Genomic DNA, 14,649 nt, shown 5'->3' with positions numbered 1-14,649 from the left:
ACAACGATTTAAATATAAGTAAAAGAAAAAACATACTATAAATTTAAAGTACAGGGAATTTTCGTGACACCCCCGTGGTGTGTAATTCCCAAATAGACTGGCCGAGCCGGGCGTTAACCCGTTCCTCCACAGACATATTCTTATGTTTTCTGAGTTTACAAAAATAAAACCGGAAGTGAGAACTTGAAATACTGAACACATTGAGAATGAAAATGCAAGGTCGCAAAACACTCGGCGACTTTCTATGGCGAACTGGAGGGCTTAGCTGGTAGCCCCCTGGAGTTCTTTGCGACCATCTTAATACCTCTAGAACTTCCGCTCAAACTTATTCGTTTATATTAATTTTGTTTCTGTTCATTTTATTATTATACAGTTTTGTGTCTTCTCGTTCAATCTGTTGTTTTAATGAATGCTCCCTTTCAAGGCATAGCCAAACTATTATTGTGCCACCTTTTAATTACTGTCGGCCAATCAGTATTAAGTAAGTAGCTGTTGGGTAAGCAGCTGATAGTTCCTTCAAGTAGTTAAGGTTTCTTCTACGTTGGAAATGGATTGTTATCGGCTATATCTGATATCTTCAGGGTTGTTTTGCTTGCTTTTTCTCTTGGTGTTTTGTCTCACGCCATACCGCAGCTCTTCCCAAGGTTAGTATTTAAAATATTACCCTAACCTTAACTTATCACTGTATCCTTATATACATTCCTCACATAAGCTACGATACTCCATATAGTTCAGACGGCAAGAATGTTCAGACTGAAAACAGGGGCAAAATGTCTTCAGAGTTCGCCGACAAGTTGGAACGTGCGGTGCATATAACTGATATTAATCCCCCTTTTATGTACGTATGCTCAGTGCTGGTAAAATCCGAGGCGCGAACAGCCTTTAACAACTGTTGCCTCCCAGAGCAATCTAATAGTCGGAGACCCAGAGAAGACAGTTAATTGACCGAAAATAACTAAACCTCAAACAAACTATTAAGCATCAGAAATATGCACACAGAATTCATTGGTTCGGCTTCCAGAAAAGTTTGCAAATAAGCGCGGGATCTACTTGCACTAAAAGCTCGTAAAGTGTATTGGTCGTGCAAAAATAGGCTTTACCTAATGCCACCTGAATTTGTAGATAGTTCTTTCCGTTGAACTGGAAAGAATTCTCTTTGAGTATGAGTCATAGCATTTCTTTGATATAGCTTGTGGGGATTGGAGGGTTATTTTTGTGAAAGTTTTCGTATGCTTTGCATACTGTAGTGATTCCCTCTTCCTGTGGTATATTTGTATATAGACTTGTGACGTTCACCGATACAAGGAAAGTTCGTTTTCCTAATTTTGTCTCTTTAATGAAATTGTTGAAATCTGTAGAGTCTTTAAGATAAGAGGCTTGTGATGTGGAAATCGGAAGCTGCCCCTTCGTCGATCCTTACTGCTTTGTGAAGTTTACTTGAAGGCAGAGGAAGTGATGGCCGTAAGACACAACCGCAGAAGAGAACAGTGGGTGTTTTTCCTTGCCCTGCTTTTGGAGGATCTCCTCGTCAAGGACAAAAATAGAAACGAATTGGTCTTTACTGAAAATGCTATGCAAATTTTGTGGCTTTACAATAGTGACACTGCCAACAAGTTTGTTTTCTCAGAGGCCTACCGGGATGACAGAAAGTCAACGTATACCATTGTAGACCGTGTAAACAGTATTGACGAGATCATCAATGATGCTGCCGGGTTTAAATCCAACAAGCTCCCACAAGATGAAGCGAATAGAATTGAACGATTCCTAAAAGGTGGCGCTGATAGTGACATTGACTCTGACGAGGAACTAGTCGAAAATGAAGAAGTTTCGGATGAGGATTCCTCTGATGAGCATCCTAGACGTGCTTCTGTCAATACTAGATCGGGGCGTTCAGCAACGCGCCTGTTTTGAGTTATAATCCCACAAGTTGACGGTACTCTCCACAGGGTCAAAAGAGGAGACGGAATTTTTTTGCAGTATGATTATGAACTCTTAACTTGGAAAATTTCGTAACCTATGTACATACAGGTCTCGCTGTGACTGCGAGCTGTGAGCATAGTCATTGACATTAGTTTTGGAGCATCGTAGTTCCCTAAATAAAGAGAAACTTTATTTGGTGTCTTGTAATGTTTTTAGAATAGTTTTTTTTCTTATTTGAGTGTTAGTTTGAGGCAGTTGGAAACTCTACCTAGAAACTTGTGAACGCAACCACAGGCACTACACGTGTTAACAGGGACAAGTCGTTTCGTTATTATTTTCAATGCCTTACTTTGTCATATGAAAGCGTTATATTGATGTTTATGATCTTTCCACTGTTTTGTGCTGTTTCTCGACATCATTTAGGTTATGTTTGTATAGATTACTCACCAATAACTAGTGTACGAGCTAAAGTGAAAGTTACCTTGTAATAGCAGTTAAGTTTTACAAGACATAAAGCGAGTAGATTTCTCAGTGTAATATGACAGTATTATATTATGCCCAAATGTATTACAATATTTAACCTGAATTCGAATTTAACAGGGAAAAGTCCTTCGTGCGTTGAAGCAATAATGAATAACAAACAAAAATTTTAAAAGAATAATGAATAATTCGAACAAAACACACAAAGAATAATGAATAATCGAGGTCCAATTATTCAGCTTCCACCCCCGAAACATCAATTTTACTAAGCTGGTGCTTTATATTTGGTCTTAATAAAGCGAATTAATAATTCTCAAAACTCTCTGATCCAGAACCTCAAAAATCCAATGCCTTGTTTCGTTTGCAAGATAAACTCAATCCAGGGAACGGATGACACCAACCGTTCAAAATTGAAATTTTCAGGCACAAGAAGTCAACTCACGCAGTGCCATTCCTCATTGACGTCGATACAGTGTTCATTGCAAGTCAAATCGAGATTTAAGTTAATTAACGAACCGCATATTCTAGCCATTTGAAACAGTTAAAAAGGGTTGCAATGTGACATTCAAACAGAAATTTAAGTTAAAATTTTCAGTGATTTCATGTGGCCCATGGGACAGCATTTTAAGATTGTTCGCTCAGAACCAATCACATTAACGAGTATTGCCCCAAAATGTAAACGTGAACTGCGCCCGAGGAGGAATGAACCAATGGTACGCGATTTTCCGATGGTTTCGGAATATTCCCGAATTCCAGGACCACTTCGTGAGGTATACCCAAATGTCCGAAAGTTTTTTCCGGAATATTTCCGTTCCATTTGATTCCTCACGCGATTTTTTTGAAATATTTTGTGGAATGGAAAGCGTTCCCGATTTCAATTATACCTTCGGCATTTACGTTCAGTTCGTGATTATTGCATAAATCTGAAGTATTTTATTGCAAAGTAAACTTATATTGAATGTTCTAGGGCTAGGCTCTTTTTAAGGCCAGGTCAAAAGGCTTCAACATATGCTTCAATTTCCGTTCGACGCAATGAAACATGTTGTATGAGCTTTCTTTTGTTATCGCGAATGTTGAATGAAGTTGGAGCCGTTTGCCCCACTGTTGAGTATATGCGCGTGCGCACTAATCGGTTTCTCAATAATGACGTGTCCATGTCCGTATCCATAGTAACAACCGCGGCTACAGCCTAGGACTAAATACCAGGCCTCTCGTGAAGCTCTGTTGAATCAAATGATGTCTTGAAACCATTTGCTCACCCTAGCAGTCATCATCGTTCAACAAAATTGAACGAATGTTGAAGCAAACGTTGAAGCGGTTTGCTCGGGGCTTTATACATTGCGTCTTTAGATTTTATTTTTTAAAAAGGCATTTGTCAATCTCCTTAATTAATTTACGTGATGCAAGAGGCCTAAACTGCCTCGAGTTTTGTAACTTCCCGAAAATGAGTACAACCAGAAACTCATGACGTTGAACTGTGTAACTTGCAACGCTTTTCCTTAGTACAAAGCCGCGGGATTTTAAGGCGGCTCAAAACAGTTTCCAACACATTCCAAGACTTAAATTTTGATGTGTCATTATAGCCACTTTTCATCAGTTGATGATACAATCATAGTATCAATTACTGGTGAACAAGTTGGTATTATTTTTGTGACACAACATTTTACCATAGCAATACTATGACCTGCTAAAAACACCCTTAATTTCAGCTTTAAGCGCTTATATTTCAAAAACGGCACTGTGAATTTTTTTCTTATAACAGAATTTTGATTAGCAGGATAAGATGTAACTTTTGGCAAAGTTTAAAAAAATTCTGTACATGGGGTTCAGAGCCACCTAAACTTTTCGAAAAATTAAGACGGCTCTGAACCCCATGTACAGAATTTTTTTAAACTTTGCCAAAAGTTACATCTTATCCTGCTAATCAAAAGTCTGTAATAAAAAAAAATTCACCTGGCCGTCTTTTAAATATAAGCGCTTAAAGCTGAAATTAAGGATGTTTTTAGCAGGTCATAGTATTGCTATGGTAACGTATTGTGTCACAAAAATAATACCAACGTGTTTGCTAGTGATTGGGCAGTATTTTGATGCCATAATTGTAGCATCAATTGATAAAGAGTAGAAATTATGTCCCATCAAAAATCTACGTCTTGGAAAGTGCTGGAAACTGCTTTGAGCCACCTTAAGACACCACTTTTATGCCCAAATATGGACAAAAATAAGATCGAGGCTGCATGCGCGGGAAAATGTACGAGCTACGTAAATAAGCAAACTTTTTAACTCATAAAACCTCAGCTCTGAACCAGGGTTAAACGCTTCAATGTCACTGACGTGCTTCTGGTACAACATAGTACAAATTGGTCATGATCGAGCGTGTGAGGAGAATAAAAAAACTTCTTCACTTTTTATCTGCCTATCACCTTCCAGTACTGAAACTATTTTTCAGTTCAAAAGTACACGCTAACGTTATCATGAGTCAAATGACTTCGAAGTTTGTGGGGAAGACTCTTTAAAAGGGAGTGTTAGATTGAGAAATCTGGATTTAGATCCACCTTCGAATTTTCAGATTATTCCAATCGAACACAGAGTATAAAAACAAATTTTGCCACGGATTTTCTTAATTAGAATCCACTTTGAAGAAGATCTAATATTTATTTTGGTGTTTAAATCCTGATTTCCGAACACACCTCCTGGTGATAATTTATCTCAGAAATATCTGAGGTGAGTTTCAGCAACAAGCAACTTTTCTTTCTTTAAAACAATGTCGAATTCTGCCTTTTGATCAAGCTAAACAATTTAACAACAGACGTCTGATAAATCACCTGATCCAAGTTGTCCAAGTTCCAAATGAATCCTCGTGCAGAGTGCGTTGCTATGTTGAACCCAACTGTGACAGCTACAACTTCAGAATAGTGCCAAGTCCCAACGGAAACTTCATCTGCGAATTAAATAATTCCACTCATGAGAGGCATGGAAACGAACTGGTGAAAAACATAACCTATAAGTATCAGGGAGCAGAGGTGAGTCACGTTCTGGAAAAAAATGCCCAATTTTCCTGTGAAAGACAAAACGAAAACGCAAGGTGACACACGCTAACATCAACCCGGTGTGACCAACACATCACTCATGCGCACAACCATTTCAGCCGGTCAATTAGCAACCTTGGACAGCTGTTTCGGCCTTGCTGGGCCTCATTAGCACGGCGTAGCTAACATACAAGGCTTAAGAGGCCTAAGAGCCATTCAGGTCGCGTTCCTTGGTTCCTTGTTTTCCATGATTGTTCCCAGAATTGATTTTGAAGTACAATTACTGCTAAAAATATTTTATTCCTCCTTGTTCCCAAGCAGCTACTTTAATGATCACAAGTAACCTATTTTCCTCTTTTACAGAGTGCTTGTGAAAACAACCCTTGCAAGAACGGTGGAACCTGTCAAACCGGTTTTACAGAGAGGGGATATCGTTGTTTATGTTCATTCTCGTTCATTGGACATGACTGTGAACAAGGCAAGTTGAGAGTTTTACATTGCAATGACAATGAATTTGCTGGAGCAAAGCAAATGAACGCAATCTTTGCAAGGCGGGGAAAGAACGCCAACGAACAAGCCTCAATAGGACATTTCATACTTGAACGACAGTGATGCGTACGGTGTAACCTGGTATTGATGTTGCCGGTAAAATCCGTTTTTACCTAGCTTAAATTGGTGATCCTCATTTTACGTAGGTTGAATACGTACTAAGATTAATTGGGGGGTTAATAGCTGCTTTAAATATTCAACCTAGGTAAAACTGAATGAGCATCACTAATTTAACCCGGCTAGGTAGAAACGGATTCAAGCTGATAACGGATTTCACTGACAACATTGATACTTCTCAGTCCACCCACACACCTTCGTAAACACAGCGTGACTGGGCTTTATCGAGTTCTTTATATCAATCGATTTTTTAGTTCAACTCAAGACACGAAATATTTCGTGCATTTATATACAAGAAAATCAAACAGGAGTAAAGGTGCGTTCGATTGACCGTATTCCGGAATAGGAATACATGTAATAGAAGTTTTAGATATCTTTTGTTTTTACTGAGATCCACATTAAAATTGTCAAACACTTGCTAAAAACCTATTTGAAACATATCTTTATTACCATTGTTGCTTCAAAACGCCAGACATACCCGGTTTTAAGTCATCTCTTCACGTACTCTTAATCCGGAATAGCCTGAATCGAACGCACCCCAGTCAAAGGAAGGTCAATGTTAACCAGGCTTTCGGGGAGAAACTTTGACGCAGTGCTGAGGGAACCCACTTTCCACCAATCTGTAGCGGGCTGGATTTCCGAACTCAACGTCATAAGTAGGTTGAGGTTAAGGGTTTTTTCTGGGTACTCCAGTTTTCCCCTGTCTTCAAGAGCCAACACTTAACGGATTGGTACACTTCAATTTTAAGTGTAATTTCGGGGCTAATCTCAGTCCTACTTAGCAAACTGGTCCTCACCAAAATACGGTTGACACAATATAATAAAGTAATTTTTACCACAATTGCTTGTAATCTCGAAATCTGATTGGCTAATTTGCCGTTGTCATCAAGAGTCTACACAATGCTGGACGTGGCATGATCGAGTCAATTTGTCAGGCAATGTAATAGCCAATCAGGAACGCCCATTTTGGTAAATAAACCAATCATATTGCGAGAAAGTTATAGACAACGCTTGCTCTTTTTTGGTCACGCTCTGAAATAAACACTTTCTTTAGCGTTGGATATTGTGGTAAAAAACAAATCGAAAGAGGTTCAGCGTTGTCTGTACTCTTATCGACAACGAAATTCGTCATAGCATTGGTCAAAATTTGTTGTGGACTCACTCGACTGCTCCTCGTGAGTTCACAACATTTTGACCACTGTGATGACGAATAGACCTTATTCATAAATGGCGGTCAATTTATAATTCTTTTGTCGAAGTGCAAATTAGCCTACCAAGCCTCGATACTATACAGTGAATTGAAAAGATTTCTTGCGCTAAAATGAGGCTTGGTAGGCTAATTTGCACGTGGACAAAAGAATTATAAATGTGACCGCCATCTATGAATACGGTCTATATCGTCGATAAGGGTACAGACAACGCTGAACCACTTTTGATTTGTTAAATTACTATTCTATTTTCCGAGTCAATATGCAATCGATGTGAAATTACCATATTTTTTCTTTAGCACTTTCTCCTCGTTATGAGACAATCGGTTGCTTCCGAGACCAATTTGACCGGGCCATACCATCATTGGAAGAGCAGGATCCAACGTTGAATGGATTTTATACAGAAAGGTAAAATGCAATTGAAAAATGCTACCAAGCAGCAAAAACACGAAATTTCAGCGTCTTTGCAGTTCAAAATGGAGGATGGTGCGCATCTAGTGCTACAGCGTACAATACCTTTGACAAACACGGCACATCTACAGACTGTGGGTCTGACGGTGAAGGAGGGCCGTTGGCCAATCAGTTATACTATATCACAGGTGAGCGTTAATGGAATCCGTTTGGCAACTATAAATGCGAGGCCTGCAGGCTAAGATACAAACTATTGGAGCGGACTGTAGTCCCTGTGATAGCCTCCAGGTATGGTGAGTCGTTGCTGGCGGATATTTTGGGAATGCGTTTGTGAGTTTCGAGTAAAGCTCATTTCTCTTCAGTCCAAACTGAACAGTCTGCAATTAATTACAAGTTGCATGATAATGCAAGTAATGCAGGTCGGCACGCGACTGATCAAACCTGGGCAAAGTATATTATTTTTGAGATAATCAAAGTATCGAAGGTAATTTTTGCCATTACATTTCTTTCTTTCTAGTAACGCCTGTGACTACTTTTCAATTGCCAACGCCGAAATGGATGGTGAAATCACAGCCAATGTACTAGGTTGAAATTAAAAATTCCTGCCCCTGATTAAAACAAATACAGTCAAATTCAGCTCATGCCGTTGAGCGCGCTTTTTAATACAAAACAAATTTGACCAAAATCATACATGAAATTTTCGCCTCAGCGGCAATTGGCCGAAGCGGAAAATACCATAATACTATTTGTTTGTTCCCCCAAATTTTGAATAAGCGTTGCTTTTGTTTTCTCTTGGGACCATTACCGCGAATGTTAAACAAAAGAGTTTATATTACGCCTTTAAGTACAGTTCTTTTACAATCCAACACTCAGCATTTTTTGTGAAAAACAGAGACTAAACTGCTGTGTTTTATTGATCGTGAAATTAGGTTACAAAGTCGTTGGATGCTACGGGGATTCCATAACTTCATCATTCTCCTCCTTGGAAGACATGAATTCCATTTTAGATGGCTCTTATACCTCGCGGACGAATGCCATTGCTAAGTGCGCTGTAGCTACAATGCGAAAGAGCTTCAACATGTTTGCCGTTCAAGATGGAGGACGGTGTGCATCAAGTGCTACAGCATCACTGACGCAGTTTGACATGTATGAAAAATCGGATGTTTGTCTGCCCGACGGCGAAGGCGGATCTTGGGCCAGTCAAGTGTATTCTTTGGAAATATAACAAAAATTTACTTATCATATAAGTACTGAGATTTACATACAGAAATAAGAGTGATGAAAAATCGTGTTATTTCAGTCACAGCCAGTCAGTAACGCGAACGATGAAATTTCACTCGTGAAAAATCATCGTTTGCGGCGTCTGATTGAACGAAAGTGATGATTTGACAAACTACGTCATCCTTGGCGCGAAAACTTGCAAGCTGCCCTTTTATTTTCAAGCCTGATATCGGAAAGGTTTGTGGACGCAAGTTCAGTCGGTTGACAATTTCATTGCTGAACAACAGAACAAGGCCACCTTGCAAAAAACACAACGAGATGCTTGCAACAATGAAGTGGAACCACAGGCGCCCAGACGTTATTTGAGATTTACATACGTGACAGTATTGCGTTACGTTTTGAGCCATTTAAGAGAATGTATGAAACGGTTCGAAAATCGCTCTAAATTCAACTTGTAGTAAAGGATTTAAATAAAAGAAACTTACTTTAGTCTGCTCTTGTGTTATTTTGAAGTCTTTGTGGCAGCTGAGGCGTTCTAAAGTCGTTCTAAAGCCATTTTGACGATTTAAACTTTTCCAGGTTTGCTTTCCATTAAAGTGAAACGAAAGGCTGGCGACCTGGTCGGCCGACGGTTCGAACTCGAAGCTCCATAAATTCCACTAAAATGCTCGGAGCTCGCCAAAATTCCCTCACGGCAGCCATCGATAATTCTTCTTTCTAGTTGCTTCGCCTCAGATCCCAAGGTTTATCTTATCCGCCCGAAAAACGCTCCTTTTCGAACGCTGGCTGAACATTTCTGCTTCATTTTGATCCGTTACGACATAGGCAGCCCAAGCTCGCGTCACTACAGACAGCCGTTGAGAATTTAAACGCGTTTTAAGACTTTGTATGGGAAAATACAGTCGATTAGAAAGCCCAAAAACCGTAACCATGGAGCTGTTACGGGAAGCCGCTGTGGGGATGGGGTAAGTGTTGTAATGACTGTACCTCATCGGGTGGAGTTAATTTGACCTCGGACCCAAGCTCCGTGTCTCGTGCGGCGATCATAAGCAGTTAAATTCATCAGCTATCGTGGAAATCGAAGCAGAAAATGCTCATTTCCAGCCAAGTGCGTGGGAATTTTTGTCTACGAAACATTCATGGAGGTTCGCAAATGATGTGGCTTTAGCTTTGAGTGAAAAAATCTTGGCTGGGATGGATTTTCGAGTTGCAAACCGCCTCTGAGCTGACAACGGTCGAAATCTTAGTGTGCAGCCTTGACTTCGTCTTAGAACATTGAAAACACGGACTTCGCGAAACTGTGAAATGAACTCCAAAAGGCACAAGAATACAGCAGAGGTGAGTCATTTTGATTCATTTTATTGAAGGAACGTTAAATTGAGCATTTTTTAGGCTTTATAATGGACTGTATTTTCCCATACAAAGTCTTATAACGCGTTTAAATTCTCAACGGCTGTCTGTAGTGACGCGAGCTTGGGCTGCCTATGGTTACGAGCCGGATCTTGGCCACGGATTTCAAAATCGTTGGCTTAGCGACCACCTCCAACACGACAAAGTCGCTCTCAGCCGTAGGGAGGCACAGGTCAATTTCCTCTATGCAAATTGGACCGTATCAGAGTCCCTAGGGAAATTACACCGGAAACGGCGGGAAACTCGCCGCTTGCAGAGAAGTAAAATGAGTCAAATATTACCATGCTAACAAGATAGTTGCACGTCGTTACTGTTCATTGGTTAGTTCTACTCGAGAGCACTATCTAGTGGCATTAATTTTTAGACCTTTTGGCATTCCCATTTCTGCCCACCAAAACAGTGCTTTTCAGCGCTAAAATCGCTCAGCAAAACTGTGCTTTTCAGCGCTAAAATTGCACAGTAGGTCTCAGTAAAATAGTGCTTTTAAGCGCTAAAATCACTGCTAAAATCGCTCAGTAAAACACTCGGGGTAAAACAGTGCTTTTCAGCGGTAAAATCGCTCAGTAGGTCTCAGTAAAACTGAGCTTTTAAGCGCTAAAATCGCTCAGAAACAGTGCTTTTCTCTACCATCGCATTCGTACACTCGATGATACAGGGCATTCGCAAGCTCTAACATTCGTGCACTAGACATACTAGCTTCGTTCCAAATCACCACAACCACTTTTCGAAGCTTTTCCGTGATTCGAACGTCACTTATTGCACGAAGAATAAGCTTTTCAGATGGCATGTCGGCAGCACCAAGAGCATAGTACGAGTGGGCTGTTGAAGCGATACCACGCTCGTAAACATGACAAGCAATTCCACTCGAACAAACCAGCGCTACTTTTAGACCACGTTGCTTACAATCTTCTCTAAAGGCGTTTACCATAGTCGACTTTCCCGTTCCTGCTTGGCCGGTGATAAGGATATTATACCCAGAGCTTGCATACTCTAAAATTTCACATTGCTCTTTCGTAAAGATCACATTCATCTTTGCAAATACTAGCTAATACTCATACGGCTATAACATGCCATCGCTACAAGCACTCGATCAGTTGTATACAATGAGTCGCTTCTCTGCAAGCGGCGAGTTTCCCGCCGTTTCCGGTGTAATTTCCCCAGGGACTCTGATACGGTCCAATTTGCATAGAGCAAATTGACCTGTGCCTCCCTACGGTTGAGAGCGACTTTGTCGTGTTGGAGGTGGTCGCTAAGCCAACCATTTTGAAATCCGTGGCCAAGATCACTCGTAACGGATCAAAATGAAGAAGAAATGGGCAGCCAGCGTTCGAAAAGGAGCGTTTTTCGGGCGGATAAGATAAACCTTGGGATCCGAGGCGAAGCAACCAGAAAGAAGAATTATCGATGGCTGCCGTGAGGGAATTTTGGCGAGCTCCGAGCATTTTAGTGGAATTTATGGAGCTTCGAGTTCGAACCGTCGGCCGACCAGGTCGCCAGCCTTTCGTTTCACTTTAATAGAAAGCAAACCTGGAAAAGTTTAAATCGTCAAAATGGCTTTAGAACGACTTTAGAACGCCTCAGCTGCCACAAAGACTTCAAAATAACACAAGAGCAGACTAAAGTAAGTTTCTTTTATTTAAATCCTTTACTACAAGTTGAATTTAGAGCGATTTTCGAACTGTTTCATACATTCTCTTAAATGGCTCAAAACGTAACGCAATACTGTCACGTATGTAAATCTCAAACAACGTCAGGGCTGCCTGTGGTTGAACGACTACTTGTTGCCTCGATGGAAGAGACTAAGGTTTTTGGAGGACAGTAATGATGAGTAAGCTTGACCTTAAAAGAAAAACAAAGAAATAAATAAAACTAGTCTTCAGTTTTATAATATCCTTTTCCGTCCTTTTGGTGAAATCTTGAAAAGAAAATGTTGACGCGCTTTAACGTTTTTGAGTGAATAAACTCATTTCATCGAGTACAAATTTTGAAAGAAGATGTTGAACTTTTAGAACCTTGGAGTGAATAAGACTCACTTCATATTGTCACATCTCTGTTGTCGTTAATGCTTGAAAGAAATCTCAGGACTTATGAAATAAACAAATAACTTCATGGTTGGTTCGCTCGTACCATTTTTATTCACACACAGTGTAGAATCCCAAACTTACTCGTTCGTTTGCGATTCTTCGCAACTTCAAAACCCACTTTCAAAAGTCACCCACATATAAGAAACCATCACCCCACGATGCAAATCTAATTTCTCCGGCAGAAAATCAGACGCCTCAAAGGGTCTATTACTGATATGATTCCCTTTTTAAGAGGTTTTTACAGCCGTCCGTGACTTATGCCAAAGAACGAACGACGTTACCGTCCAGTGATATATTTGAGTTTCTTGAAATGGTTTGTGAAGTACGATCAATGAAAATTGCATATGTAAGCTGCTTAAGTTAAAAACGTCGGTTTTATCAGATGTTATGGAAAATATAGATTTAAAGGACTCCTACAGACTGAATAGAGGGAACACCTATTTTTTAACTTTGCAGAGCAGATTTCGGTAACCTGCACTAACGTCGTCAACATGATTCCGTTCTTCGAACACAGAAGGTACCCAGCACTGACGGTAATTGAAATTCTAGATCTGCACTTTTTTTGTGGCAAATACAGTAACTGTGATTGGAATCAAATTCGAGATACTTGTATGTGGGTTTACTGTTAACACAATTCTTCAAATTCCCTCAGGCTGTTTTTTTCTATATCTATTTAATGGGGAAAATACAGACGTCTATATGTGAAAATGGGATTGTATGACGTTTTGTAAAAAAGGTTAGTATTTGAGTAAACTATAAAACAGAAAAGTTTATATTTTTTAAGACTTTTTAAAGCAGATTGCATAGAACTGATAATAATTTTCTTACATATTGGGTCTTGTGCACTGATCTGTAAAATTAGTTTACCTTTATCAACCGGCCGCGACAGGGAAGGGGGGAGGGACTTTGCATATGAAGAGGGGGGGGGGGGGATGCTGGTCGGAAATTCTGAATTAAACCCCTAAAAGAGACCATATTTTTAACATATTACTTATAGTTTTATATTTCTTCACGTGAAACCGTAAGTGAGACCTTCACGGCTACATATGGGCTTAATAGGATGGAACACCGTAAGTGAGGCCAAAATCTGAAATTTACACCCTTAAGAGAGACGACGATCATCCCCACCCCTTTCATATGCGAGTTCGGTTGGGGACCCGAAACACTACACGTATTCTTTTTAAACAAATACTGCCAACTTTAATATTTCAAGCCGTTACCAGACTGGTTGGACGATACAACCACTACAGCTCAAAAGTTTTCTATAAGGTAACTGATATTTCAAGCTTAAATGAGAAGTTGAATCGTGTCCTACAATTGATTTATGTTCAAACTAGTCTTTTCATGAAACACGTGAAATTTCCTCTTAGTATTTTTTGCAGCAGACTGAAAGAAAAGTCGTATTTTTAAATAGCTGCGAACGTCCAGACTTCAGGCGAAGAGTCGTGAAAGATCAAGTTCCAGGAAAATACAAGATATATGGTTGTCTGCTAACTACATCAAGCACCGCAAGGAGATTGGAAAGATACAACAGACTAAGATTTTTAAGGAATCAAGTCTCACAATTACTAGAACGTCCTTTTTGCATGAAAAGACGAAGGTATGCCTTTCGGGGGGAAAAGACTGGTTAAAAGACTTAGTGGATCCTTTGTTTGTTTGTTTTTTTCGAATTCATTTCTTATTTGTTTCTATATTTATTCCTTATTCTGGTGACTTCAACGGATAAGGGAAAGAAGCCTCCAACCCTAACTTGCATTCACGCTGAACTAATCAAATTCAAATTCATCACTGCACACATGATATTCACAGTAGATCTTGATCCTTAAGATCCAAATTACTCTGGAAGTTGCTGATGAGCGCTACATGACGCATCTTCAATTTGTCTATCGAGCTACGGTAGCGCAGACACTCTGGCCCCAGTTGTTCGGGCGAGGATAAATCGCTATCCACTGGATAATTCAATTGCTTTCGCTGGTGTTTATCCCCTGGATAGTGATTTATCTGGTGGATACCGCTGTGTTTTTTGACGTTCAGCACCCTTTTTTATTAGGTCATTTTCGGCTTCGTTAGTTGCTAAGTAAGCGCAGTTTACCGATTAGTTTCAGGAATCCTTCAGATAATACAAAGATTTAGCCAAATATAAAAGCGGAGCTCCCGTGTTATTTATTCTTACATTAAGTTAACCTGGCTTGAGCCTGCGATTTAATCAAAAAAAAATCAGTA

The 14,649-nt window shown here is 39.8% G+C and overlaps 2 protein-coding genes across 2 annotated transcripts; one reads left to right on the top strand and one right to left on the bottom strand.

Moving 5' to 3' along the window:
• Positions 1–1,455: 1,455 nt before the first annotated feature.
• On the top strand, positions 1,456–9,632 carry LOC138020391 (uncharacterized). The gene is made up of 5 exons (XM_068867385.1): positions 1,456–1,861; positions 5,122–5,420; positions 5,790–5,904; positions 7,600–7,899; positions 8,641–9,632. Exons 1-4 carry the CDS (start codon positions 1,456–1,458, stop codon positions 7,710–7,712), a joined length of 933 nt encoding a protein of 310 aa, XP_068723486.1. The 3' UTR covers positions 7,713–7,899; positions 8,641–9,632.
• A 1,314-nt stretch (positions 9,633–10,946) lies between these two features.
• On the bottom strand, positions 10,947–11,372 carry LOC138020390 (ATP-dependent DNA helicase pif1-like). Its single transcript, XM_068867384.1, has one exon. The coding sequence runs from the start codon at positions 11,370–11,372 to the stop codon at positions 10,947–10,949; it is 426 nt and encodes a 141-aa protein (XP_068723485.1).
• Positions 11,373–14,649: the final 3,277 nt, after the last annotated feature.

The sequence above is a fragment of the Montipora capricornis genome, chromosome 10, assembly GCF_036669925.1.
Source record: "Montipora capricornis isolate CH-2021 chromosome 10, ASM3666992v2, whole genome shotgun sequence".
Classification (NCBI taxonomy): domain Eukaryota; kingdom Metazoa; phylum Cnidaria; class Anthozoa; order Scleractinia; family Acroporidae; genus Montipora; species Montipora capricornis.
The sequence above is the reverse complement of the archived record's forward strand: the minus strand, read 5'-3'. Positions and strand labels throughout refer to the sequence as shown.